This window comes from Salvelinus namaycush, chromosome 15 (genome assembly GCF_016432855.1).
Source record: "Salvelinus namaycush isolate Seneca chromosome 15, SaNama_1.0, whole genome shotgun sequence".
NCBI classification, from domain to species: Eukaryota; Metazoa; Chordata; class Actinopteri; order Salmoniformes; family Salmonidae; genus Salvelinus; species Salvelinus namaycush.
This window is the reverse complement of record NC_052321.1, coordinates 34,458,131-34,483,888: the sequence shown is the minus strand read 5'-3', so window position 1 is coordinate 34,483,888 and position 25,758 is coordinate 34,458,131. Positions and strand designations below refer to the sequence as shown.

General features: G+C 43.1%; 1 protein-coding gene across 1 annotated transcript; it reads left to right on the top strand.

Moving 5' to 3' along the window:
- Positions 1-4: 4 nt before the first annotated feature.
- Positions 5-14,800, top strand: ak7b (adenylate kinase 7b). Its single transcript, XM_039009813.1, has 18 exons — positions 5-122; positions 367-549; positions 678-786; positions 1,333-1,427; positions 6,040-6,150; positions 6,273-6,356; positions 6,959-7,047; positions 10,761-10,851; positions 10,959-11,036; positions 11,229-11,378; positions 11,628-11,756; positions 11,996-12,098; positions 12,212-12,340; positions 12,556-12,621; positions 12,892-13,089; positions 13,342-13,562; positions 14,221-14,379; positions 14,762-14,800. Exons 1-18 carry the CDS (start codon positions 30-32, stop codon positions 14,798-14,800), a joined length of 2,127 nt encoding a protein of 708 aa, XP_038865741.1. The 5' UTR covers positions 5-29.
- The last annotated feature ends 10,958 nt before the right edge of the window (positions 14,801-25,758 follow it).

The window sequence follows — 25,758 nt, the reverse complement described above, 5'->3', positions numbered from 1 at the left end:
GAGACGCCCAGTCAACATCTGAGCGCAAGATGGCTGAGGAAGAAGTTGAGAAGATTATTCATCACACCAAGCATATTTTTATCAACAACGTTGACTCCTATGCCTCGAAATGTATCGCAAAGGTTGGGCTTTCTGAAACTGACATATTGTGTAAATAAAAATGAAGCTACGACTTGGAACTAAACCGTGTGTCTCATCCATTGCTAGCCAGCTAACGTTAGCCTAGCTGTGTGCTTCACCGTTGCTATCCAATCAAATATGTGTCGGTTGTATGCGTAGCTATCTAAAAGAAAGTTGCTACAGCAATGGGTTAGACTGGGTTGACCAGAACCATACCTGCTTAAAATGTCTCTCTGCTGTGTGCAGTTCTTGTCTGCCTGTGTAGTGGGGGCGTCCCTGGTGGAAACTGACGAGCCAGAGGTGGAGGAAGGGGAAGAGAGGCTATCCAAAGATGAGCATCCAAAAGTCAAAGACGGAACCTTTAAAATTGTCGGAACTATTGCAAACAAAAACGAAAGAAGACCAAGTTATGTGTTGGATGAATATTTTGTGAGTAACATTAGCCTAATATGTGAAGCAAAATTTCATTTTCACATGCTCTGCATCTTATCAAAGAAGGAAACGAACCTTAAGTGTTACCTAAACAAGTCCTATGCTATGTGTTTCAATGATTTCAGCAACTGAAAAGGGAAGAACTCCTGGAGCGCCTGATGGAGTGTGATATCATAATTTACAACATCACTGAGGATGCTGACCAGATGGACGAGGCCTCTTGGGCAATCTCAGGTAGGCTACTGTTTGTCTCTCATTGACTCTGATTATTAATACAAACGCACACACACCACTACAACACTATTTACATTTACATTTAAGTCATTTAGCAGACGCTCTTATCCAGAGCGACTTACAAATTGGTGCATTCACCTTATGATATCCAGTGGAACAACCACTTTACAATATCCACTTTACACTTTACACACTTTGCACTTTACAATATCCATATATCCCTACCGGCCAAACCCTCCCTAACCCGGACCCGGACGACGCTAAGCCAATTGTGCGTCGCCCCACGGACCTCCCGGTCGCGGCCGGCTGCGACAGAGCCTGGGCGCGAACCCAGAGACTCTGGTGGCGCAGCTAGCACTGCGATGCAGTGCTCTAGACCACTGCGCCACCCGGGACACCCGGGTCTGGGGCCTCAGGAACTAACTCTCTGTGTTGGTCTGGGAATTATAACACATTGCATAACACACCATTGATTAAATTGAAATGTCTGCATTGCATGACCCTAGAAATCAATGCCTACTTCACAGTTCACTGTTCTTTCACCAGCCCTTCATGCTGAGATGGCCAGGTTCAGTCAGCCGAAGATGTTCATCCTCATATCAACTGTAATGACCTGGGCTCTCAGCAAGCCTGTCGATGCGGTGAGTGGGCCAGGATTCACTTCCACTTTACTGTAGCGACCTTATGCCAACACCTAGCCTAAGTAGCAGTCTCTTTAGCTAACGTTCCACTCCTTGCTACTCCTTGTCATTGCCAAAGAGACTGTCCTTTTGGCAATCTTCAAATATTAACATTCTATCATTAATGAGCTTGAGGAAATCAGAGGATTTGATTCTGATTCGATAACCCTCAAAGCTATCATTCAATGTCAATGTTAATGAACATTAGACTAATAGGAAAACTCTCTAACTTAATTCATCAATTTGATTGGAAACATTCTAACATTGGGCATTTCATTGTAAACATAAACACTGGACGCGGGGAAAGCAGAGGATTCCCCAGCAGTTCATTGTGAATACTGAGCCTATTTTATATCCAGCAAGCAAGAGCAAGGTGCTTCTTTCCTCAATAATAAAATATTGCTCAAAATATCAAAACTTAATAACCAAACTACTGTACATTGCTACGTTTGGGACATGCATTGGGCTAGGCTACTGGTTCGAGAGCTATAAGAGGAATACAGAGGATGGAAGAGAGAGAGGCCAGTGGAGATGCCAGCGGAGATGTAGGCAACAACACGTCTGCCACGCTGATCCTCAACCCTTGGGCCCCTCAGGGGTGTGTACTTAGTCCCCTCCTGTACTTCCTGGTCACCCAAGACTGCGTGGCCAAACACGACTCCAACACCATCATTAAGTTTGTTGACGACACAACAGTGGTAGGCCTGATCACCGACAAGGATGAGACAGCCTATAGGGAGGAGGTCAGAGAACTGGCAGTGTGGTGCCAGGACAACAACCTCTCCCTCAATGTGAGCAAGACAAAGGAGCTGATCGTGGACTACAGGAAAAGGGGGGCCGAACAGGCCTATATAATAGGCGGAGTCAGAGGAAAGCCCATAAAATTGTCAGAGACTCCAGTCACCCAAGTCATAGACTGTTTTCTCTGTTACCACACAGCAAGCGGTACCCGGAGCGCCAAGTCAAGGACCAAAAGGCTCCTTAACAGCTTCTACCCCCAAGCCATAAGACTGCAGAACAATTAATAATATGGCCACCGGACTATTACATTGACACCCCCCCCCCCATTTGTTTTGTACAATGCTGCTACTCGCTGTTTATTATCTATGCATAGTCACTTCACCCCTACCTACGTCTACAAATTACCTCTAATATGTACCCCCGCACACTGACTCGGTACCGGTACCCCTTGTATATAGCCTCAGTATTGTTATGTTATTGTGTTACTTTTTTTTACTTTAGTTTAATTGGTAAATATTTTCTTAACTCTTCTTGAACTGCACTGTTGGTTACGGGCTTGTAAGTAAGCATTTCACGGTCAGGTCTACACTTGTATTCGGCGCATGTGACAAATTAATTTTGATTTGATTTGCACAAGAAGGGAACAGGCAAGACAGAGATGTGTAAAATAGAACTTAATTCATAGGCTGGGCTATTAATCCACCATTCGTATGCTAGCCTATATATTAGGCCTAACCTAATCCTACTACAGGGAATTTAGGCACCCCCTTCTGTGCTATGCAAGCCCTGACACACGCTTTGTGCCAATGAATAGAAGTTGAGCATCGCATTAATTAAATGTGCAATAAAAAAGTAGTGTGCCTAGGCCTATTTAATGAAACCCTGGCTGTTGGGTTGTTGACGTAGGCAGCGGATCGCAAAGCATGGAATCCCCATTCCCCAGTGAGCTGATTTTTGGGAATGGCAAGTTTACTTTCTCATCCATATACGCATATCAAGTGCAAGTGCACTGTCCATCAGCTCACATCAGCAGGATGGGGAGCCTTTTCATTAGGAGGGACGTCTAACGTGGATCACTAAAATAATTACTTTAACATTTCCTCAATTTTAATATTTGACCTATGGGGACACCTATACGTTTGGCAGCCAAGCACGAGTGATCATTGTAGCCTTTTATCGTCGAGACATAATGTTGAAATGTCTTCACGCCTAGAATAAAAACCTCCAGGCTTCCGTCAGACTCAAATGAATGACAAAAATGAAGAATTACATGGAGCAGTTTTGAAAAATGAATCCCGTGCTAATCTTTCTCTGGAGTAAGTCACATACGTGGATAATAATTACATTACCAACGTCTCTGGTAATACTATAGTTGTCTCTCTCCCCCTTCAAACTTTCCTTGTCAATTCATTTGATAGGCAATATTATTTTAGCATTATGCTATAATGTAGCCTAGGCCTACTTTCTGATGGACTACAGCCAAGATTTTGAAGGTGAGCCTGGGTTTTTAATATGTTTTTAGGAAGGACAAATGTGATTTGTGTGTGTTTGAGGTGCGCTGGTGGTTTTGATTGGTGGGTCCTTTTAGGATGTGTGTGTGTGAGTTTGCTAATTCACTCTAAGTCTATTCAGAATGTTTCCTAAAGTAGCATTTCTGGACTCCATTTCTTAATAAGAGAGGAGGGACAAATAATGTATCTGAAATTAGCTTAGCAAATTGTCAAAATCTAAGCAAGTCCTTATGATCAGCATGTGTGCGAGGAATGACGAAAGGTGTCTGTTTTGCATTTCTTTCCTCACATTTATGGGATGCAACTGAAGAAAACGTTACTCGATTGAATCTTGTAGGCTAATATATTTCTCTCTCATTACGGAGTCCTCTCTAGCCACTTTGAACAACATGATCTTGCGTTAGCACTGCCTTCTCACAAAGGGAATTACTGCAGCAGGTCGTAACGGTATTGTTTGTTGTACGTAAAATGTGTATTTTATATTGCGCCAAATTTGTACGCACTCCATGCACGTTCCAGAACGTTGTCATGGAAAATATTAACTTCTTGTGGCTGCAGGGGCAGTATTGAGTAGCTTGGATGAAAGGTGCACAGAGGTGCCCAGAGTAAACTGCCTGCTCCTCAGTCATAGTTGCTAATATATGCATATTATTATTAGTATTGGATAGAAAACACTCTGAAGTTTCTAAAACTGTTTGAATTATGTCTGTGAGTATAACAGAACTCATATGGCAGGCAAAAACCTGAGAGAAAAATCCAAACAGGAAGTGGAAATTCTGAGGCTGGTCGATTTTCAACCAAAATCCCATTGAAATCACAGCGAGATATGAATGAGTTTGCACTTCCTATGGCTTCTACTAGATGTCAACAGTCTGTTGAACTTTGTCTGATGCCTCTACTGTGAAGGGTTGCCGAATGAGAGGGGAATTAGTCAGGTCTGCCATGAGAGGGATCTCATGGCTCATCTGAAGTCAATGTAATTCTCCGGTTGGAACGTTATTCAAGATTAATGTTAACAACATTCTAAAGATTGATTCAATACATCGTTTGACATGTTTCAGCTTTTAGGGAACGCGCTTCGTGACTTTGGAATTGTTTACCAAACGCGCTAACAAAAGTAGCTAATTGGACATAAATAACGGACATTATCGAACAAATCAAGCATTTATTGTGGACCTGGGATTCCTGGGAGTGCATTCTGATGAAGATCATCAAAGGTAAGGGAATATTTATCATGTAATTTCTGGTTTCTGTTGACTCCAACATGGCGGCTAATTTGACTATTGTTCTGAGCGCCGTCTCAGATTATTGCATGGTTTGCTTTTTCCGTAAAGTTTTTTTGAAATCTGACACAGCGGTTGCATTAAGGAGAGGTATATCTATAATTCCATGTGTATAACTTGTATTATCATCTACATTTATGATGAGTATTTCTGTTGAATCGATGTGGCTATGCAAAATCACTGGATGTTTTTGGAACTAGTGAACGTAACACGCCAATGTAAACTCCGATTTTTTTATATAAATATGAACTTTATCAAACAAAACATACATGTATTGTGTAACATGAAGTCCTATGAGTGTCATCTGATGAAGATCATCAAAGGTTAGTGATTAATTTTATCTCTATTTGTGCTTTTTGTGACCCCTATCTTTGGCTGGAAAAATGACTGTGTTTGTCTGTGATTTGGCGGTGACCTAACATAATCGTTTGTGGTGCTTTCGCTGAAAATTCTATTTGAAATCGGACACTTTGGTGGGATTAACAACAAGATTACCTTTAAAATGGTATAAAACACATGTATGTTTGAGGAATTTTAATGATTTCTGTTGTTTGAATTTGGTGCCCTGCACTTTCACTGGCTGTTGTCATATCGATCCCGTTACCGGGATTGCAGCCATAAGAAGTTTTTAATGTTGTTTCCAACTACCAATCAGGAACTGCGCCGTAAATCTGGCTGCATATTGAACGTTGAGATTGCTGAAAGGCCAGTCTCTTTGGCAATGAGGAGTGGCAAGGAGTTGAATGTTAGCTAAAGAGACTGGTACCCAGGCTAGCCAACACCTAGCGACCTTGTCAAGAGGTTTCGGATCTCTTAGCGTAACGGCTATGGTGTTGGGTTGACAGTCGCTGGACCTGTGTTCAAGTCCCGGTTAGAGCCACCCCCGAACTCGCTACAATATCTAAAATGATCCACGTGTGTTTACAAAGTATTGTATGATAGAGTATTCACTTGTAATCAATAGCTTTAACTGTTTCAACCCAGACTTGTTCACTGGAAGTTTTTTTGAATGTATGATGTTTGCCGTTACATTTTCAGGATGACCCTGAGATTCCATTCACTGAGGAAGACTACAGGAGAAGAAGAGCCCATCCCAACTTCAAAGAGCATATCAACGTTGAAAAACTTGTGGTCAAAATGGGCAAAACGGTTCATCTGCATATTCTTTGTCAGTTTATTGTGTTATTAAAATTGTGTAGGCATTACTGTTCAGTGCCAATACATAACATTATTTTCAACCTGCTCATTCCAATGTTTTTCTTTCGCTATAGAAAAGTTCATTGCTCTCCACATACGTAGTGGCCTCAGGAGTTCAGTATGGAATGGGAGAGCAAGTCTTCCACTTCTTCTTCAAGGTAGAGCATAACATTGATTGATTATTGTTACCTACACTGAGTGTACAAAACATTAAGAACACCTGCTCTTTCCATGACAGGTGAAAGCTATGATCTCTTATTGATGTCACTTGTTAAATCCACCTCAATCAGTGTAGATGAAGGGGAGGAGACAGGTAAAAAAAAGATTTTTAAGCATTGAGACACTTGAGACATGGATTGTGTATGTGTGCCCTTCAGTGGATGAATGGGCAAGACAAAAGATGTAAGTGCCTTTGAACGGGGTATGGTAGTAGGTGCCAGGTGCACTGGTTTATGTCAAGAACTGCAGCACTGCTGGGTTTTTCATGCTCAACAGTTTCCTGTGGTGTATCAAGATTGGCCCACCACCCAAAGGACACCCAGCCAACTTGACACAACTGTGGGAAGCATTGGAGTCAACATGGGCCAGCATCCCTGTGGAATGCTATCGACACCTTGTAGAGTCATCCATGCCCTGATGAATTGAGGCTGTTCTGAGGGCAAAAGGGGGGAGGGTGTTCCTCATATTTGGTATACTCTGTGTATATTTGTATAAGGGATCATTCAATGTAAGTTGTCTTGTGTGGTTCCTTTTTCATTAGACATCTTGGTTGGGAGACTTGCCCAAAGTCCCTATCTTTGGAGAAGGCACCAATGTCATTCCTACTATTCACATCAATGACCTTGCAGGGTGAGTCCTATTCTTATTTTCCTTCAAAACATGAAATAGGCCTGTCTTTATAAAGCAAAAGCTCTGTCATGTACAGTCGCTAGTGAAAGCCTACACACCCCTTGCATGGTCTTCACATTTTGCTGCTTTAATAAAATTAAATCTCAAAAAGGATTAAATTAGATGTCTCCCCCTATTGATTTCTACGGTCTAAGACACTGCATCTCAGTGCAAGAGGCGTTACTACAGTCCCTGGTTCGATTACGGGCTGTATCACATCCGGCTATGATTGGGAGTCCCATAGGGCGGCGCACAATTGGCCCAGTGACGTCCGAGTTTGGCCGGGGTAGGCCGTTATTGTAAATAAGAATTTGTTCTTAACTGACTTGCCTAGTTTAATAAAATAAATTGATTAATACAACCTACTCCACATTTTCAAAGTGAAAGAAAAATGATGTAACATTTCCCAAATTACTAAGAAATACAGAAATTTGAATGTATTGATTGCGTATGTCTTCACACCCCAGAGTTAATACTAGGCGGAAGCACCTTTGGCAGTCATTACAGCTGTAAAAAAAAAAAATTATAAGATTCTACCAACCTTGCACAACTCTTAGGGCAACATATAGTATATCCATTGTTTTTGTCAAAATTGCTCAAGCTCAGTAAACTTGGTTGGGAATCATTGATGGACAGCAATTTTCAAACCTTGTCTCTGATTTTTTAAGCAGATTTAAGTCAGGATGGAGACTGGATCATTCAGGAGCACTCAACACCTCTTGGAAAGGCATTCTTGTGTGTCTTTGGCATTAAAATGTGTGAAATTGTTTCAGGGTTTTCAGAAGACTTTTTACCTGGGCTTCGCTCCTTTTCTATTTATTTTGATCCTAACAAACTCCCCAGTCCCTGCCGGTGACAAGCATACCTGTAACATGATGCTGCCTAGGGCTGTTATGGTGACCGTATTACCGCCACACCGGCGGTCACGAGTCGTAACGGCAGTCAAATTCCACGTGACCGTTTATTCACAGTAATTAGGCTTCTCCAAGCTCTGATGCTGCGGATGGTCATTAGTAACCTACCGAATTTTCTAACTGCCTGGTACTCAACACTCTATTGTCCCTCTAATCACTTTGACATCAATGCAAATATAATCGAAAATTGAATCAAACACTTCATGAGAGCCCATAAGCTCATGTTGGGCAACATTTCTATAGACTATGCAGAGTTTTGATGGCCATCAGCTTTCTATAGGTTAACCGTACTATATTTCTCAACTTTCCTAATATTAAGCACATTGCTTCTCTTTACAACAGGCATGAAAAGGAACCACGGGGGAATAGCGTCCTCCATTCACTATTTAAGTGCATAGATGACATGTATTTTTTTTCCCATTGCTCCTGTTTTGAGACAGGTGCATGATAATGGTCCATTCCAAATCAAAACAAATTCTCACATATATGATTTAGTATATGTAAAGACAAGATGAAATCAAGAATAGTCTGATGGTTTTCACAATACAAATGCACCTTTATAATAAAAGCATTACATGCATAACGCATTTGCAATCACTAATTGATTGCATTTTGGAACGTTTGCGCTTACAGCCTACTGCCGTGTCGCATTGCTGCGCTTATAATGTGAAGAATTAGCCTAATAGTTTGTCAGCATTTTAAGCTAAGCTTTTAAAAGTTTTTTTGAAGCTAGTGGTTGTATTAATTTGGAATCTATCGAATCCCACAACTGTCCCAGACTATGTTTGGAATATTTATTTCTCTCACAGAATAGAATAGGTCAACTTTTGTATTATGGGGGAGAGCAGATTGACATAGACTAGTGCTTTTGCTGTTCGTTAAGCCTACTCATCTTGTTGGCTGACGAAAAGTTAATGTAGACAGTTCTTCCATCATCTTCAATATGGGCCTCGGAATTCAATAAGGACGTGTGCAGTTGCGTCCCCGATGTGTTTGTCTTCACTTGTAGCCTGTGAGAAAGACCCGATCATGTGACGGGCATTGGCTAATAAGAATTGAGATAACTGAGAGAGCCATGTGAGTGAGAGATGCTTCGGAGCACGCAGCCGGAAAAAGGGAATTATAATTATTATATTCAGCCCAAGGGCACAATGTCCACAAAGGGAATCTATTTTTTTAGGGGGCATTATGGCCACACAAAGAGGATGCCACCGGGAAATTTAAGGCATTATCAAGTCCTTGTCAAATTGTAAATGATAGACTGATGAAGTGTGTGCAGCCTATGCAATAAACAAAGCAGAGCTCATGCCTTTCATGCAACTTTTTTCAAATCATCATTAGAGTCGCATAATGCAGCCTTAGAATGTATTAAAAATCAGAACATATAGCCCAACGTTTGTATCAGAACTACAGTTGCATAAATAACTCTAAATTAAGCATATAGGAAGACCTGTTTCTTTGTTAACCGCTCAACACAAAATAGCCGCATGTGGGCACTCCCTCAAATTGTTTGGAAAAAATATAGTTTCTATTTTATTCAACTATGATCAATTGTATTCTTCATACAATCAAATAATGCCACGGAATTCTGAGCAAATCTTGTCTGCTAAATGAACTAGTGTAGCCAATTTGGCATAGCCAGATCAGGACCTAACATAAGGACAACTCAGCGTATGCTATTCTGTTCTTCTGATATAGACTACATTTTCTTCATATCATGTTTCTTTAGACCTGTCTAAAATAAATAATGGATTTATTGTGATGGTATAGGCTATATTAAATTGATGTATCAGATTTCTTTAAATGTAGATGTCTGCATCAGTGACTTGTAGGCTATGCGTGGAAGCCAGGAGACGCTAAATGTGTTTATGTTAATTAACGATCAATTACCGTGAGACCGGCAGTTATTTGCATGACAATCACCGGCTGACAAAATTTCATGACCACCACAGCCCTAATGCTGCCACCACAATACTTGACAATACAAAGGGATAAACAACATTGCATTCACTCCACATTACTGAAAAGAAGGAAGCCTGTGTTCCAAAAAAATCCACTCCAAATCATCCATTCTTAACCGCAACAAGGCAGTTAACTAATACTGCAAGACAACAAGACAAAGACATTCACTTTTTGGCCTGAATTAAAAACTACAGGTTTGGGTCAAATTCAATAGAACACAACACAGAGTGAAACCCTCTGTATTTTCAAGTATTGTGGTCGCAGCATCATGTTATGAGTATGCTTGTTATCGGCAGGGATTGGGGAGTTGGTCAGGTTTAAAATGAATGTGACAGGAGCAAAGCCCAGGTAAAAAGTTAAAGGAAAACCCGCTTTGGTCTTTTGAAAACTTATCCCTGGGATAGAGTTTTATTTTTCCGCGAGACAATTACATACATTTTCATGCCAAAGACACACTAGAATGGCTTTCCTAGAGGTGTTGAGTGTTCCTGGGTTGCAAATCAGAGACAAGGTTTGAATATTGCTGTCCGTCAATTATTCTCAACCAAATTTACAGAGCTTGAGCAATTTTGACAAATACAATGGACATATGTTGCACTAACTTTCTTCTGTTCTATAACTTTCTTTCACTTGGAAAATGTGGAGTAGGTTGTATAGACAGTAGGGGGGGGAAAATCCAATCTAATCCCTTTTTAGATGTCATTTTAAGGCAGCAGAATGTGAAGACTGTGCAAGGGATGTGTAGACTTTCACTAGGCACTGTATCTATTAATCAGACACTTTTTCTCTCTCCTGAAGTGTGATCCAGAATGTAATTGACCATAAGCCAAAACCACATTACTTAGTCGCTGTGGATGATTCCAAGACCACTATCGATGACATTGTAAAGGTAGTTAAAGCAAATATGTTTGATCATTGGAAATTCGACTCTATATGTTCAATCATCCCAAAAAAGTGCTTTAAGGATTATTTGAATTCTTATTTTTTCATCACCAGACAATAGCCTATGTGGTGGGGCCAGGAAAGACCAAGAGAGTGCCAAAAGAGGATGCTTTTCTCACTCGGGATTTGAGAGTACGTACAAAGATCAAATCAAACTTTATTCATAATAGTTTTGATTCAGACGTTACAATATGCTTCACATAGAATGTAAGGTAAATACAAGGTTTAAATGGGAGTTTTATTACCATGGTCTACTGTTCATCATTATATTTATTCAAGAAGCAAATCATTAAATCTGGTCCTTTTTTTTTTATTGTTCCTCAGCAAATGGACATCGATGCTCTTTTTGTCAACCTTCGGATTGAGGCTGTCTACCTGAAAGAGAACTTCAACATCCACTGGGTGTGTGAGTCTGGTCTCATAGACAACATTGACCGTGTTGTGGAGGAATACAAGCAAACCAGGGGCTTGCTGGTAAGTTTGACAGCAGCTGTAGCAGGCTAGCAGCCCATACTATCATTTAAGATTAAACAAAGGCACTCTTGTATTGAACGGGTGTATATTGTTGCATGACGGTGTGTATATTTCAACTAGATCAGACTAAATTCCGAGTGTGGGTTGCTGAAATGATTTAATGTAAAACCACATTGCGTTTGACTGAATAAGTTATGTGGTATGTACTGTAAATTACTCTTGGTATAGTAAATGTGGTCTTTTCCCTAGCCCATCCGAGTGTGTATCATGGGCCCTCCAGCGGTGGGAAAGAGCACAGTAGCAGAGAGGATCTGTAAACACTACAAACTGCACCACATCAGACTCAAGGAAACCATCACTGAGACCCTTGCACACCTGGTCAGTTTCCATCCAGCAGACAAAGACTAACAAACCAGGGCTGTGTCCCAAATGCTACTCTGTTCCCTATGGTGTGAACTACTTTGGGCCAGAGCCCATAGGCCTCTGGTCAAAAATAGTGCACTATAAAGGGAATAAGGTGCCATTTGGAAGGCAACCTAACGATCCAGGTGCACCATACCAATGTATGCCTTTTAAATGAGATCCATGCTGCAGAGGCTAACTCTCCTTCATTCCAGGAGTCTATCATTAGGATGGAGGACGGAGAGACTGAGGCAGAGGATTTTGCCACCTCATCAGAACTCCTGGAGACTTTGAAGGAGAACATGGATCAAAATGGAGGTACAGAATGATGCAATTTGTTGTTTTGGCCATATTCCTTTCCTAAAACAAGATGATATAGTCAGCGCAATACATGTTTTCTCTGTCTGTTCTATCCTGTTCTATTCTCCAAGGTCGACTGGATGACCCGTATGTGATCAGGATCATGAGAGACAAGCTGAAGTCAAAGCTGTGCAGGAACCAGGGTTTTGTCCTGGACAGCTTTCCCAAGACATATGAACAGGCCAAGGACCTGTTCTATGGTGAGACAGAGATGTATCCTCACTACTGGAAGTATGTTACAATGGCGGCGGCCCAATAGCACCTTATTCCCTATATAGTGCACTACTTTTGACCAAGAAATGTATTCCCTGTGGGCTCTAGTCAAAAGTAGTGCACTATATAGGGAATAGGGTGATATTTGGGACACATATTTATAGTTTCAGCTCACTTACCAAAATCTGTATTGTTTGTTTAGCTGATGATGATGAGCCAGAGGATATGAGGTCAAAGATCCCTCCATTCAACAAGAAGATCATTCCAGGTCTGTCCAAGCTGGGAAACACATATGTTTGCCTTTTTGTTCATTACACGATGAACGTGAATACCAGGCCAAGTAGTCCCAGACACAGTGGTCATCATTATTTCATAGTAGTTACAGAGCTGTCACTGTCTTTTGAGATCTTTCAGAACACTATATCTTCAGTGCTTTTCTCATCTCGGAAAAACCCAGAACCAAAATATTGCGTTAGAGATTGCGTCTCCCCACTGGAGATTATAGTGGTTTTCTTATGTTGTGTACTCTCGGTTCTAGACTTTGTGTTCTCCCTGGACACCTCCGATGCGTTCCTGAAGAACCGTGTCCTGAACCTCCCGGAGAGCCTGGTGGAGGGAACGTCCTATTCCCAGGAGCAGTTCCTGCGCCGCCTTGCCAGGTTCCGGGAGAGCAATGTGGATGACGAGACCGTCCTCAACTACTTTGAAGAGCTAGATATTCACCCGGAGCACATTGGTAAATACTGAGGGAACTAACTTTTTGAACAGTTTGGCGGTGTACCCATAGAAATGAACCACTGGCATACCACTTGTACTAGTACCACGCATACCACTATGTCATAAGTAGATCTCCATATTGTCCATTTCTGTTGGGGCTATAAAGTACTTTTCTATTTAATTATATTCTACTATTCATCTATGAATTCAGGTACAGTACAGTGTGATTTTACTGACTACTACCTACTCATTTGTGTTATTTTGGTGTCAGAGATCACCAGCAGTGACGACCAGGAGTACCTGGTGGTGACAGAGCGGATCATCAAGTCAGTGGGGAAGCCTAAGAACTACGGCCCCTCCAGCCAGGAGCTGGAGGAGGAGGAGAGGAGGAGCGCAGACCGCCGGCTGAGAACGGAGGCCCAGAAGAGGGCTGACACAGAGAGGCGGGAGACAGAGGAGGCCCAGCAGAGAGCAGCCCGCTGGGAGGAGTGGGTGAGTTCAAGAGGCGGGGTATAAGGGAGATTAGAACTTACCCACTCTCTTCCTCTTACCTGTAGCTTTCTTGAAGGAAGTGATTGAGGGGTAGGTACAATTTTTTTTTTCAACACACCTATATTGCCATATTTAGTTTATTCAATACAGCCGCTGTGATGGTGTTTTTAGTAGCAGTCCTCTTACTGTATGTTCAAAAAAATATCCGTGTGACAAATATACACTTTTTGTAAGTGTGACAATTCTGCCACTTTTCAACCTCATATTCATCATCTCCAGCACCAAACCAGTGTCTACATTTGTAAAAACAGCATGTTTCCATGATCGGTGGTTAAAAAGATAAAAAGAAAGGTCTTTAAAAAATGCTTCTCTATGACATCAAATCAACTGTGATTTTTAAAACCTGCAACACGTTTCTGTCCAGGGGATGGTCTTTCCTTGCTCCCCATATCACCATGAATCTCATAGTGTTTGAAAATCACTCTTTTTAAAATGTTGCAACTTTTGATGATGTCATCGGGTAGCACTTTTTTAGCTTCGTATTTTCTTCTACAAAATGTAGAAATAAGCCGTTTTCACATATGTTGACACTGGTGTTGTGTTGGCGATAGTAACAAAGTGGTGGAGTCGCACTTTAATGTTTCTGTATGTGTTCCAGAGTAAGTGTCTGGAGGAGGTGAAGAAGCAGGAGCATGATCTCCTGGAGGTCCAGTCTGTTCCCCTGAGAAACTATCTGATGAAGAACGTCATGCCCACTCTCACCCAGGGCCTCATCGAGTGCTGCAAGACCAGGCCTCAGGACCCTGTTGATTTCCTGGTGAGTCCACATTATAGATAAAATGTATATATATTTCAGTAATTTAGCAGACAGTCTTATCCAGAGTGAATTACAGTTAGTGCATTAAACTAGGTAGTGCATTAAACTACGTTAAGTAGCGAAAAAACAACCACATACACAGCATTATTTGTTGCGCAAATCCTCATACAAAATATGTAAAGCTTTTCCAAGACATCCTCAAATCAAATGTATTGAAATATGGCCATTTCTTCCATATCAAGCTATGCTAAATAGTTGAGGTTAGTTGAGGTTTTCAAAAATAGTTACAAGGTTTTAATCCGACAGCGACTACATATATTTATTATGGAATGGGACTTTGTAAAACAAATTCAAATGTTGTATTCTGTGTTTTGTATTTCAGGCAGAATATCTCTTCAAGAGCAACCCCCAAGTGGAGTGAAATCAGACTTGTCTTCAAGATTTATAACCTCATATCAGTACCATCTACAATTCAGAATTGTACTCACATCATATTTAAAAGTGATTTAGTAAAAGCCTTTTCTCACAAGAAGAGTTTTTATTTAGATTAGCTGTTTTATATTATTTCCCCAATAACGTGATTACAACACAATTGTAAAAGATGCAATGAAGTCCTGATGTTCAACTCATAACATTTCAACTTAGTGAGTTAACATCTAAAGTAATATTTAGACACTTTAAAGGTTGCAGACATATTTCAGCCATAACATTTTAAGTGGCCCCCCATTTCATGCTGTGACTTTGATAAGCTAGATTAGTAAATTATGTCATTCCCTGCCCTGTTTTTTTAACACACAGCTTTGTTTGTGTTGATTTCTGCAGACCATTACTTAAAAGCCCTGAGAACTGGATGAAAGCCTGACTGAAGCCAACAGCTAATTAACATGTTAATTTGCGTAATGAACTTGGGTGCGCTTGGTAACTAAAAAGTAGACCCAGTCGGGTCATAATGACTTTGATTTGGCTTGTGATTTCAAAGGATAAATGTTAAAAATGGCAGCTAATTGCGTCACTCTCTCATGTTTCCACTCGCAGCTCTAAGTGTACATAATTAGCTGTACTGGAACACCAAATTATTTCATTGTACATGCTTAATCACCACACTGGGAAATCACTTTGTTTGAGAACATTGTAGCGCGAGCCACAACAACACAATTTCAAGCTGTGTTTTTATATTTTCCTTTCTGATATGTAGGTGTAAATCAAACCACATATCTGAGGTAAAAATGTGCATTTTACTTGGAATTTTACTGAATTTTTCCCTCAAACTAAATAAGATGTGCTTGTCTTTGTTGTTGAAATTGTTTTATTCGGGGGGAAAGTAATACAGATTCTTGACAGTTAGGCTACATTACCCTCTTCTAGTCTCCCTTTCGTCATCTGAACTGACACCGACGGTCCCTACCTTCACAGGTGAAAATAGTGGTTGACATCCACCTCCACATTGCATATTGCTTTTCAGCTTTTCTGATCCATGCAATTGTTGGAGAGGAGACTAGGAGAGAAGAGGAAGCCCCAAAGACTATAGAGATGCATCCTTCGTAATAGAGACTGGTGTCATGTCCAATATCATCCAACAGGGGTCAGTCTCTACTGCTTTTGAATGGCAGCATTATAACACTAGATGGCAGCCTTGCCTCAGCTATGGGCTAATTGTGATAATGTAGTTTTTTGGCTTTACCAATAACAACAATTATACACTAGACATTGTATATTATTTGTATATATATATGTATATGTTTAATCATAAATAGATAAATTCATCTTTACCATAAAGAAATTCAGCACATGGGTCAATATGCTGAGCTGCAGGTGGACAGAATCCACTGTGTGATGCTGGTCACTGTTCCTTAATGCCGCTTAAGCCATGGAGGGATGTCTCTTTCACACACACACACACACACACACCATGAGCCAAGGCCTTAACTTGGTGGGGAAATTTTCCCCCAGAAAACCTTGCCTCATTGGCGTTCAGAAAGAAAATGTGTTTTGTTGCTTAGGAACAGTTTGCCTTCCGTCTCTGCGGGTGGTCTCCTTGTGAATATCATTATGTGCCCCTCGAGTCGGGAGGACGACACATTTTTCTTTTCTGCCAATATTTATTGTCTGCTCCACTCACTGTCGGGAGGTCTGGAAAATGCTTTCATTGATTAAAGGGGGTGCTAGGCAGGCGAAGTCTGTGAGAGACGTCACCTACCTTTAAAATAATTTGTCAACATTATATTTCTAGAGGACAGCTTCAAGCTTACAGACAATATTGTTTTGTTTTGCTTCATGGGGACATCTGCAAAGACAATCTATTTGCTAAATAATACAAAAACACAACTATATTACTTAATTGTTCTTATTCTCAGCTTTGTATTTGTATCCGTCTCGAGTTATTTTGAGTGTTTTGTCCTTTAGATGAGTATAAATGAGCCACCCTCTAAATAAGTGGCACCTGAACATTTCCTACACACACCCTTCCCTGTGAAAACATGCTTGACTTTGAAATATCCTCAGTAGCTTACATTTATATCCCAAGTGTGAAAACTCTCACCTTACATGATCAACACACACACAGCAGAGGCACTGCTCTTCTGCTCCAAACATCCTCCTCTGACAAAGCCAAGAAGCTGCTCTCTCTCATTAGTGTGTGAGGACAGCATAGCAAGCCCAGAGTGAGAGCTTCCTCCTTCTTTCTCCCTCTGAAGTTAGATTCTGCCTATTGTAATGGCAAGGCAGATTCATTAATATGCCACTGATAAGTACCAAGGAAATTATTTGGAGGAGGAGGAGGAAAAAGAGAGGGAAAGTGGTGGGGCGACGGGACAATCACTCTCCCTCTTCCGGCTGGGCCATGCCAGCTTTCGGAAGTAGATGACAGGCGCTGACAGAGGGAGGGGGTGCGTTCAGGCGGGGTGGGGAAAGCGGGGGCACAGTGAGCGCCTAGAGGACGCCGCAAGGGGCGGAACGGCCCCCACCGCGCCCCGGCCTCACAACGGATCGACAGAGGGATTGTGTTGACAGGGGGAAAGAGGAGAGAAGGAGAAGCAGACACATTTACAGCAGGGACGGAAATTCATCAAACTAGGGGAACACCTCCAAGAGCCACGCTGCAACAGCAGGCTCTGTTGAGCTCTGTCTGTGTGTTGCTCTCATTCCTATTGGAAAGTCAGGGCTATTTCTCCGTGATGGATGGGAGAGTTGAGGTGGTCTTCGTTAGAGTATTGCTCATTAGTAATGTATGCTACTGTCCTGTCTAATTGCTTACCCATAATTGTCAGTGTAGGAGAAATGATCAAACTCCCTCTGACCTATTCTCCACCGGTGATGCAGATTTCCCCTGCGCTGCACCTTTACTACTTTGATATGTCTAAAAGTGGATATTAAGTGGGTCATTAACATGTGTCCAGCACCTGTTACGGTAACAATGTTTAATCACAAACTAAAAGTTGCTTTCGTAAAAAATGTGTTCAGCACTTCTAAGCTCAACCACACAAGTAGTTAATTATTCATTTTTCCACACAGTTTTCATATGTGTGTGATTAAACAAAACAAATAGGTTGAATGAAGTGCTAATAGTGCTGACCTTGTACTGTTTCTCACTGCTTTCCCCAAATGTGATAAAGGGTGTAGGTGTTTCACTCATGTGCAGCAGCCGTAGAGGACCCAGCCCTACTCCCACTGTCAGTGCATCTGCTTCTGTCTCTCCTCGTCTCGCTGCCATCAGGTTTCATACCTAGTTGATTCCAGGATTGTGGAGGCACCGCTGGGATGGGGCCTGGCTAGAGGCTTGGAGCTAGGGTAGGACCTGGCTATGGCTGACCTGGCTCAGGTAGGGGCTGGCTGGGGCTTGGAGGTTGGGAGGGAGCCATGGCCATGGTTGTGGTGGGTGCTGCCGATGGTGGAGATGGAAGCCTTTGTTAAAACATCAGTTGGAGTGTGGGGGTTTGGGCACAGTGGACTAAGGGGGGCAGGGGTGCTCCATGCTGCTCTGTCAATCTGCTTCTAACTCTACCACATCACCCTCTCTCTACACAAACACAGTCACAGACACACCCCTGCCCGAGCTGAAAGGAAGGAGGGGGTGTGAGAGGCCACCAGGGGAAGGTACTGGCCGGCAGGGGTGTTTGGGTGGTTATCCAGGCAGTGTGAAACCCAATTCACACCCAAGGACGAAGAGGGAGAGATCATCCCCTGTTAAATACACCTGTCTACCCTCATCTGTCAATCAGCAGATCTTTAATAAACATGGATTTAGAGGAGAGGAGAGAAATAGATTACGTCCCAAACGGCAACTTATTCCCTATGTAGTGCACTACTTTTGACCAGGGCCTCAAGGGGCTATTTGGGACGCAGGCATAGACATGAGAGAAAACAGGGGGAAATGGGTTTTTGTATTGGTATTTATTTGATATTTAACAAAAAGTGCACAAAGTTGTGTAACTGTTATAGCCACAAAAAGCACAAATCCATCAGAATCACTACAAACTTCAATCCCTGTATGATTCAAAGTGGAAATGGTGTCCAGTAAGTACCGTAAGTACTATGTATTAGCCTATACATTAACAGAGTGGTTATGCAGAGAAGCATTTTGCCCACGCTCTCATTTTCATGATGCTTATGTCAAAATCAAGTAATGCCTTCCTTAGCTGCAATTCTGTCATTCCTTTTTTACTGCAGAGACAAAAAAAAAATATCCGTGTGACAAATATACACTTTTTGTAAGTGTGACAAATACACAGCAACAACGAGATGACATCATCATACGTATATAAAATCCTAGATAGAGAAATTAAGTCATATAATACAACATTAAAATAGTACTGTTCCCTGTTGATGTGAAGCATTTTGATCCCTTGTTCCCTCTTCTGGTAAAATAGTTTTACCAGAAGCTCCAAGCCAATGACTGAAATGTTCATAACTGTTTAGAACTACATCAAGTTCCTGAACATGAATCCTAAAAATACCAGGGTACAAACTGATTATGTGAAAACTCATAAAAGAAGCAAGACAGCGCAATAAAAACAAAAGGTAAACTGTTGTCGCTAAAACTGTGTGACATACCTGAGGCTGTCCATGTAAGTTAGCAGAGTTCAGTTCAGTTGTGGCTGTCATGCAGATGATGCTGTGGAACATAAGTAACAACCAGACACAAAAGTGCTCCCCTGAACATTATTCATGACACACACACAGGGCTTTAGTCCGCATCACACTCCGGGGACATTAAACGAGGGAGACGGGGGGAGGAAGAGGAGAACGAGGCGGAGAACAGAGAGAACAGCTCTCTTCATTTCTAGGTGATTCACGTTTTGAGTGGGCTTGCAATATTGCTTCATGGAAAGTGTGTGAGCCGAGGCAGGAGCAATACCCTGGGCGGCTGGGGCTACATCCAAAATGTCACCCTATTCCCTACCTAGTGCACTACTTTTGACCAAAGCCCATTGGTCCGGGTCAAAAGTAGTGCACTACATAAGGAATAGGGGTGCTATTTGGGACAAACTTCTAAGTTTCATTAGGGAGCAGAGCTCCGGCTTTATTACCCAGATTTTGAGTTTTATGGTTATCATTATTTGCCATAGAATTATTATTCGAATAGATCTGCTAGTCAACTGTTTGGGATGGACATTAGGACAGGACGTCTGTGTGTGTGTGCGTGAGAGAGAGTGAGCGAGAGAAAGTGTGCGTCTGCGTGCACGTGTGTGTATCCGTTTCAGTCATGTTGTGGGGTTGTCAGCGGGTCTCAGAGGAGTCGGGCCACGGCAGCTCTGTTTCCGTGGCGATGCGGTGACGTGCAGCGTTCCCCGTGCAGAGCTCACTGATCTCTCTCAGTAAACTCTTCTGGGTCTCCATCAGAAAGTCCTCCTGGAAATGACAAACAGTCAAAGACACTGAGTACAGTAGAGTACAGTAGGGAGGACCACAGGATGCATATTTCATCTCCTACAGCACTGCCTTTCCATCTCGTCTTATTCTTATTTATTTATCTATTCCTTTGTGTTTCTTTGAGTTCTATATGATAGAGGGGAACTCATGAGTAAGTAGGGGAACAAACACACAGATGCTTCTTGCTGCCATGTTGTGTTTAGAGAAAGAGAGAGAGCGAGAGAGAAAGAGAGAGAAAGAGAGAGAGAGAGAGAGATCTGACGCGTAGCGAGCTGGCTGGAGGACAGCATTAGAGATGCTGTTTCCTCCTCATAAATTATCGGCGTGACGACCAGGCCCTCCAGCGCACCAGTGTGATTCTTTCAGCGTTGGGGACGGAACCCTGCGTAGACCTGCTGTCATCCCACAGTGACTACCCACCCACCCACACTCAACCGCAGCCCAAGCAAAACCCACACCAACCCAACCCATGTCCAGGCCCATGTGTTACTGTGAAGCAGAGGCAGCAGCATGGGTCTCCTTCTCCCTCCTCCTCCTCCTTCCCACTGCGCGGCAGGGCCGGTCTGCAGCAGAGCAGTTAATAAAGAGATTGATTATCAGGCTGTCAGGAAGTGACAGTTGGACAGGGCGTCTCTGCGTGAGTGACAGAGGGCACGCTCGCCGCACAGCAGCCAGGAGAGGAGGCACAGGCACCACACCGCCTTCCGCTCTACCCGCTCCAACCGCCCCGTGCCACCCACACCCCCGGCACCCAACCCGACACCCCGCTTCAAGCCGTGCCAACACTGCTGCCTGCCGGGGGAGAGGGAGGAGGGTGAGAGAGATGGGGGCATGCAGAGCACACTGCTCCAGCCTTCTGGAGTAGGAGAGAGAAAGACAGGGAGAGGAGGAGAGGAGAAGGAGATGAGGAGAGCAAATCAGCGGCTGGTGACTCTCACTGCCAGAGTCAGAGAGTCAGAGTTCACAGCCGCTGCCTTCTGGAGAGAGAGAAAGCACGAGAGAGAGCGCAAGAGAAGTGGGGGAGGGAGAGAGAGGGAGGGGGGAGGAGAAAGAGATGCCAGTGATGACATACTGTACTGCCGGCGAGGTCACATATGCAGTACATACACACACACACACACACACACACACACACACACACACACACACACACACACACACACACACACACACACACACACACACACACACACACACACACACAGGTTTTAGGTATTATCTTGAGTAACATTTACAATGCTTAAACACAGACATGCACAGCCAGTTACAGAGCGTTCTAGTGAGGATACTAGTGAGGATATCCCTGGCTCGGTGATAGAAGGGGAGGTGTTGAGTGCCGAGTGCACAGCCCACACCCTAATTAATGATTTAACAGCACACAGGTACGCCCAGACAGCCAGGCAGGTGCTCTACTCGTTCACTTTGTGCTCCTCTCAGTGTCACTCCTCCCCTGCACTGAAGGCTGTCTGGGTGCTACACCTCTCCGCCTTCTGACTCTGTTTGAAGTTTGGGACCTGCCTGCCTGTCGGTCTGTCTGTCCAACAACAGCGCATCCCCCAATCCCCAACACCGTACCCCCTTTTTAATGAAATCCCAGCACTGATAACATCAGGTGACAACAGTGGATTCATCCTTTCCAGCTGAGTTGCAGCTTGCCGCATTACCCTGTTCAAACAGTGCATTGTTCAAAGACAATTCATATATATATGTGTGTGTGTGTGTGTGTGTGTGTGTGTGTGTGTGTGTGTGTGTGTGTGTGTGTGTGTGTGTGTGTGTGTGTGTGTGTGTGTGTGTGTGTGTGTGTGTGAGAACCGACAGTAGTTAGTAAACGCAGAACGCTGTAGCCTATACTGTCTGTTTACTGTACAATGCGAGATGAACATGCTAGTACTACACACAATGTGCTAACAGAAAAAAAATGTCCATCCGGAGAGAGGCCTTGCTCCACTCCTCTCTAGTATGCTACTGCGTTCAGTAGCATGGCAGGCCGACAGCTCCTTGCTCCTCTCCCCTCTCCTCCTCTCTCTCTCTCATCACAGCGCTGCATAGCCAGAGCAGATCAGAAGCCTTCATTGTATATTTTACTCTGGGGTTGTTTTGATGTTCTTCAAGACAGAGAGCAGCTTTTTTTCACTCACTCACTCACACACACACACACACACACACACACACACACACACACACACACACACACACACACACACACACACACACACACACACACACACACACACACACACACACACACACACACACACTTCTTATTCTGAACACTGGAAGCATCTACCTAAGAGGGGAGACTACCTACTTAGTAATAGTCATTTTTATTTGTTTTACAATACCATTGTACGATTTTATTTTGACCATGGGAAAAAGACCATCTGTATAGATTATGAATGTGGGTTCAATTGGAATAAAGCCTTATACTGTGTAGCCTAGCTACCTTCTGACATACAAGGTTGACACACCGCAATAATGGCCATATGCTGTATAACGAGCATGAAACGTTTTATACAAAGGAGCAGCATGACCACCACACTGGAGCTACACCACATGCTCGCTCTCCGCCACGGGAAAACACAGAAACCGTCACAACCATCAGACAATATGTATGACCATCACACTGACATGTTCATAAGATCATGGCGCTGTGTGTATCAAGAGTGTAATGATTTAGGATCACTGTGGCCCTGAAAAATATATATTTTCTTTGTTAGAGTACATAACATTCTTGCATTAGTATGTCATATAAAAACAGACATAACTGCGTAATTGTTTAAGTAGATTCACAGGGCATCAATCTGGAATTCTGAATACAATCACAATGCCATTTTCAATACGTACTGTATGTGTGGCACATATCAGTCTCACATATCACACGTTGGTACATAAAACCACTATACGTGTTTTAGAATATTCACAATGTATAATGAATGTGATAGCAACACTAGGCCTATCCTGAATGCAATTGCAATGCAATCTTCAATGTGTCACCAGCTTTTATGCTAGGTTGTCAGTCTTCCACCACTATGTCACATGGGTGCAGGATTGTAAATACAGTGCATTCTTTAATATCCAACACTTAAATGGTGCCTCAGAGTATCAAGACTATCTATCACCCTTGCAGTTCACATGCGTAACACTTTATTTTGATAGTCCATCTGTAGGTGCTCTACAGACTATCAAAGGGAAAAGGGATTCAAACCAGCGACCTTTCGGTTACTGGCCCAACACTCTTAGGCTTCTTGCTATGCTACCTGCCGCCCCTTATCAGTTACATACCAGTAACTTATCAGTAACATGCCAACTGTATGTCTGTTGACTTTCAACAAGTGTGTCTAGTCCATCTAGAGATGTTCAACAAACTATCTGTAGACTCAGTAGCATCTCAACTGTATATGTCATCATTATCAACGCCCTCCATTTGGCAAATCTGACCAAAACTCTATCCTCCTGATTCCTGTTTACAAGCAAAAAGTCAAACAGGAAGTACCAGTGACTCGCTCAATATGGAAGTGGTCTGATGAAGCAGATGCTGAGCTACAGGACTGTTTCGCTAGCACAGACTGGAATATGCTTCGGGATTCATCCGATGGCATTGAGGAATTTACCACATCAGTAACCGGCTTCATTAATGAGTGCATTGACGACGTCATCCCCACAGTGACCGTACGTACATATCCCAAACAGAAACCATGGATTACAGGCAACATCCGCACTGAGCTAAGGCTAGAGCTGCCGGGTTCAAGGAGTGGGACACTAATCCGGACGATTATAAAAAATCACGCTATGCCCTCCGATGAACTATCAGGCAAAGTGTCAATACAGGACCAAGATCAAATTCTACTACACCGGCTCTGACACTCATCGGATGTGGCAGGGCTTGCAAATTATCACGGATTACAAAAGAAAAGCCAGCTGCGAGCTGTCCAGTGAGTTCACTGGCAAGTTCACTGAAATATTTGCAGACATTTTCAACCTCTCCCTGACGTCATACCTAGGATGTTTCAAGCAGACCACCATAGTCCAGACCACCAATGCCAAGGTAACCTGTCTAAATGACTATCGCCATGTAGCACTTATATCTGTAGCCATGAAATGCTTTGAAAGGCTGATCATGGCTCATCACAGACACCCTGGACCTACGGCAATTCGCATACCGCCCCAATAGATCCAAAGATGATGCAATCTCTATTGTACTCCACACTGCTCTTTCCAACCTGGAAAAATGAACACCTACCTGAGAATGCTGTTCATTGACTACATCTCAGTGACTACAGCTCAACACCATAGTGCCCTCCCTCAAAGCTCATCACTAAACTAAGGACCCAGGGATTAAATACCTCCCTCTGCAACTGGATCCTGGACTTCCTGACGGGCCACCCCCATGTGGTGGGGGTAGGAAAAAACACATCTGCCACGCTGACCTTTAACACGGGGGCCCATCAGGGGTGCATGCTGAGTGCCCTCCTGTACTCCCTGTTCACCCACGACTGCGTGGCCAAGCACGACTCTAACATCATCATTAAGTTTGCCGACAACGTGACGGTGGTAGGCCTTATCACCGTCGACAATGAGACAGACTACATGGAGAAGGTCAGAGACCTGGCATTGTGGTGCCAGGACAACAACCTCTCCCTCAACGTCAGGATGACAAAGGAGCTGATCATGGACTACAGGAAATGAAGGGCAGAGTCGAGAGCGTTCCTCAGTGTCCCCATCACTAAGGACCTATCATGGTCCAAACACACCAACACAGTCATGAAGAGGGCACGACAACGCCTATTCCCCCTCCGGAGACTGAAAGGATTTGGTACGGGCCCTCAGATCCTCAAAAAGTTCTACTGCTGCACCATTGAGAGCATCTTGACTGGCTGCATCACCGCTTGGTATGGCATCTTCTTGGCATCCGTCTGCAAGATGCTACAGAGGGTAGTGCGTACGGTCCAGTACATCACTGGGACTGAGCTCCCTGCCATCCAGGACCTCTACACCAGGTGGTGTCAGAGGAAGGCTCTAAAAATTGTCAATGACTCTAGTCACCCAAGTCATAGACTGTTCTCTCTGCTAACGCACGGCAAGCGGTACCGAAGTGCCAAGTCTGAGAACAAAAGGCTCCTGAACAGCTTCTACCCCCAAGCCATAAAACTGCTGAAGAGTTAATCAAATGGTTACTCGGACTATTTGCATTGACCCCCCGTTTTTTTCGCACCCCACATTCTTGCACTTGCTTTATGTACACTCACTGGACTCTACCCACACACTCACACATACTACACTGACACTCCAACACACATACACACACAAAACACACATGCATATTGACGTCACACACACATAGACACAATTTCATACTCTTCACATATAATGCAGCTACTCTGTTTATTATCTATCCTGATTGCCTTGTCACTTTTACCCCTACCTACGTGTATATACCTCAATTACCTCAACTACCTCATACCCCTGCACATTGAATCGGTACTGGTACAAAATACAAATACTATACTGTGT

Excerpts from the sequence above, each read along its gene's own strand:
- ak7b (XM_039009813.1), top strand. The coding sequence starts at position 30 with ATGGCTGAGGAAGAAGTTGAGAAGATTATTCATCACACCAAGCATATT. Across the intron at positions 787-1,332 it reads GGCCTCTTGGGCAATCTCAG|CCCTTCATGCTGAGATGGCC; the intron begins GTAGGCTACTGT and ends TTCTTTCACCAG. Across the intron at positions 11,037-11,228 it reads TTCTCACTCGGGATTTGAGA|CAAATGGACATCGATGCTCT; the intron begins GTACGTACAAAG and ends ATTGTTCCTCAG.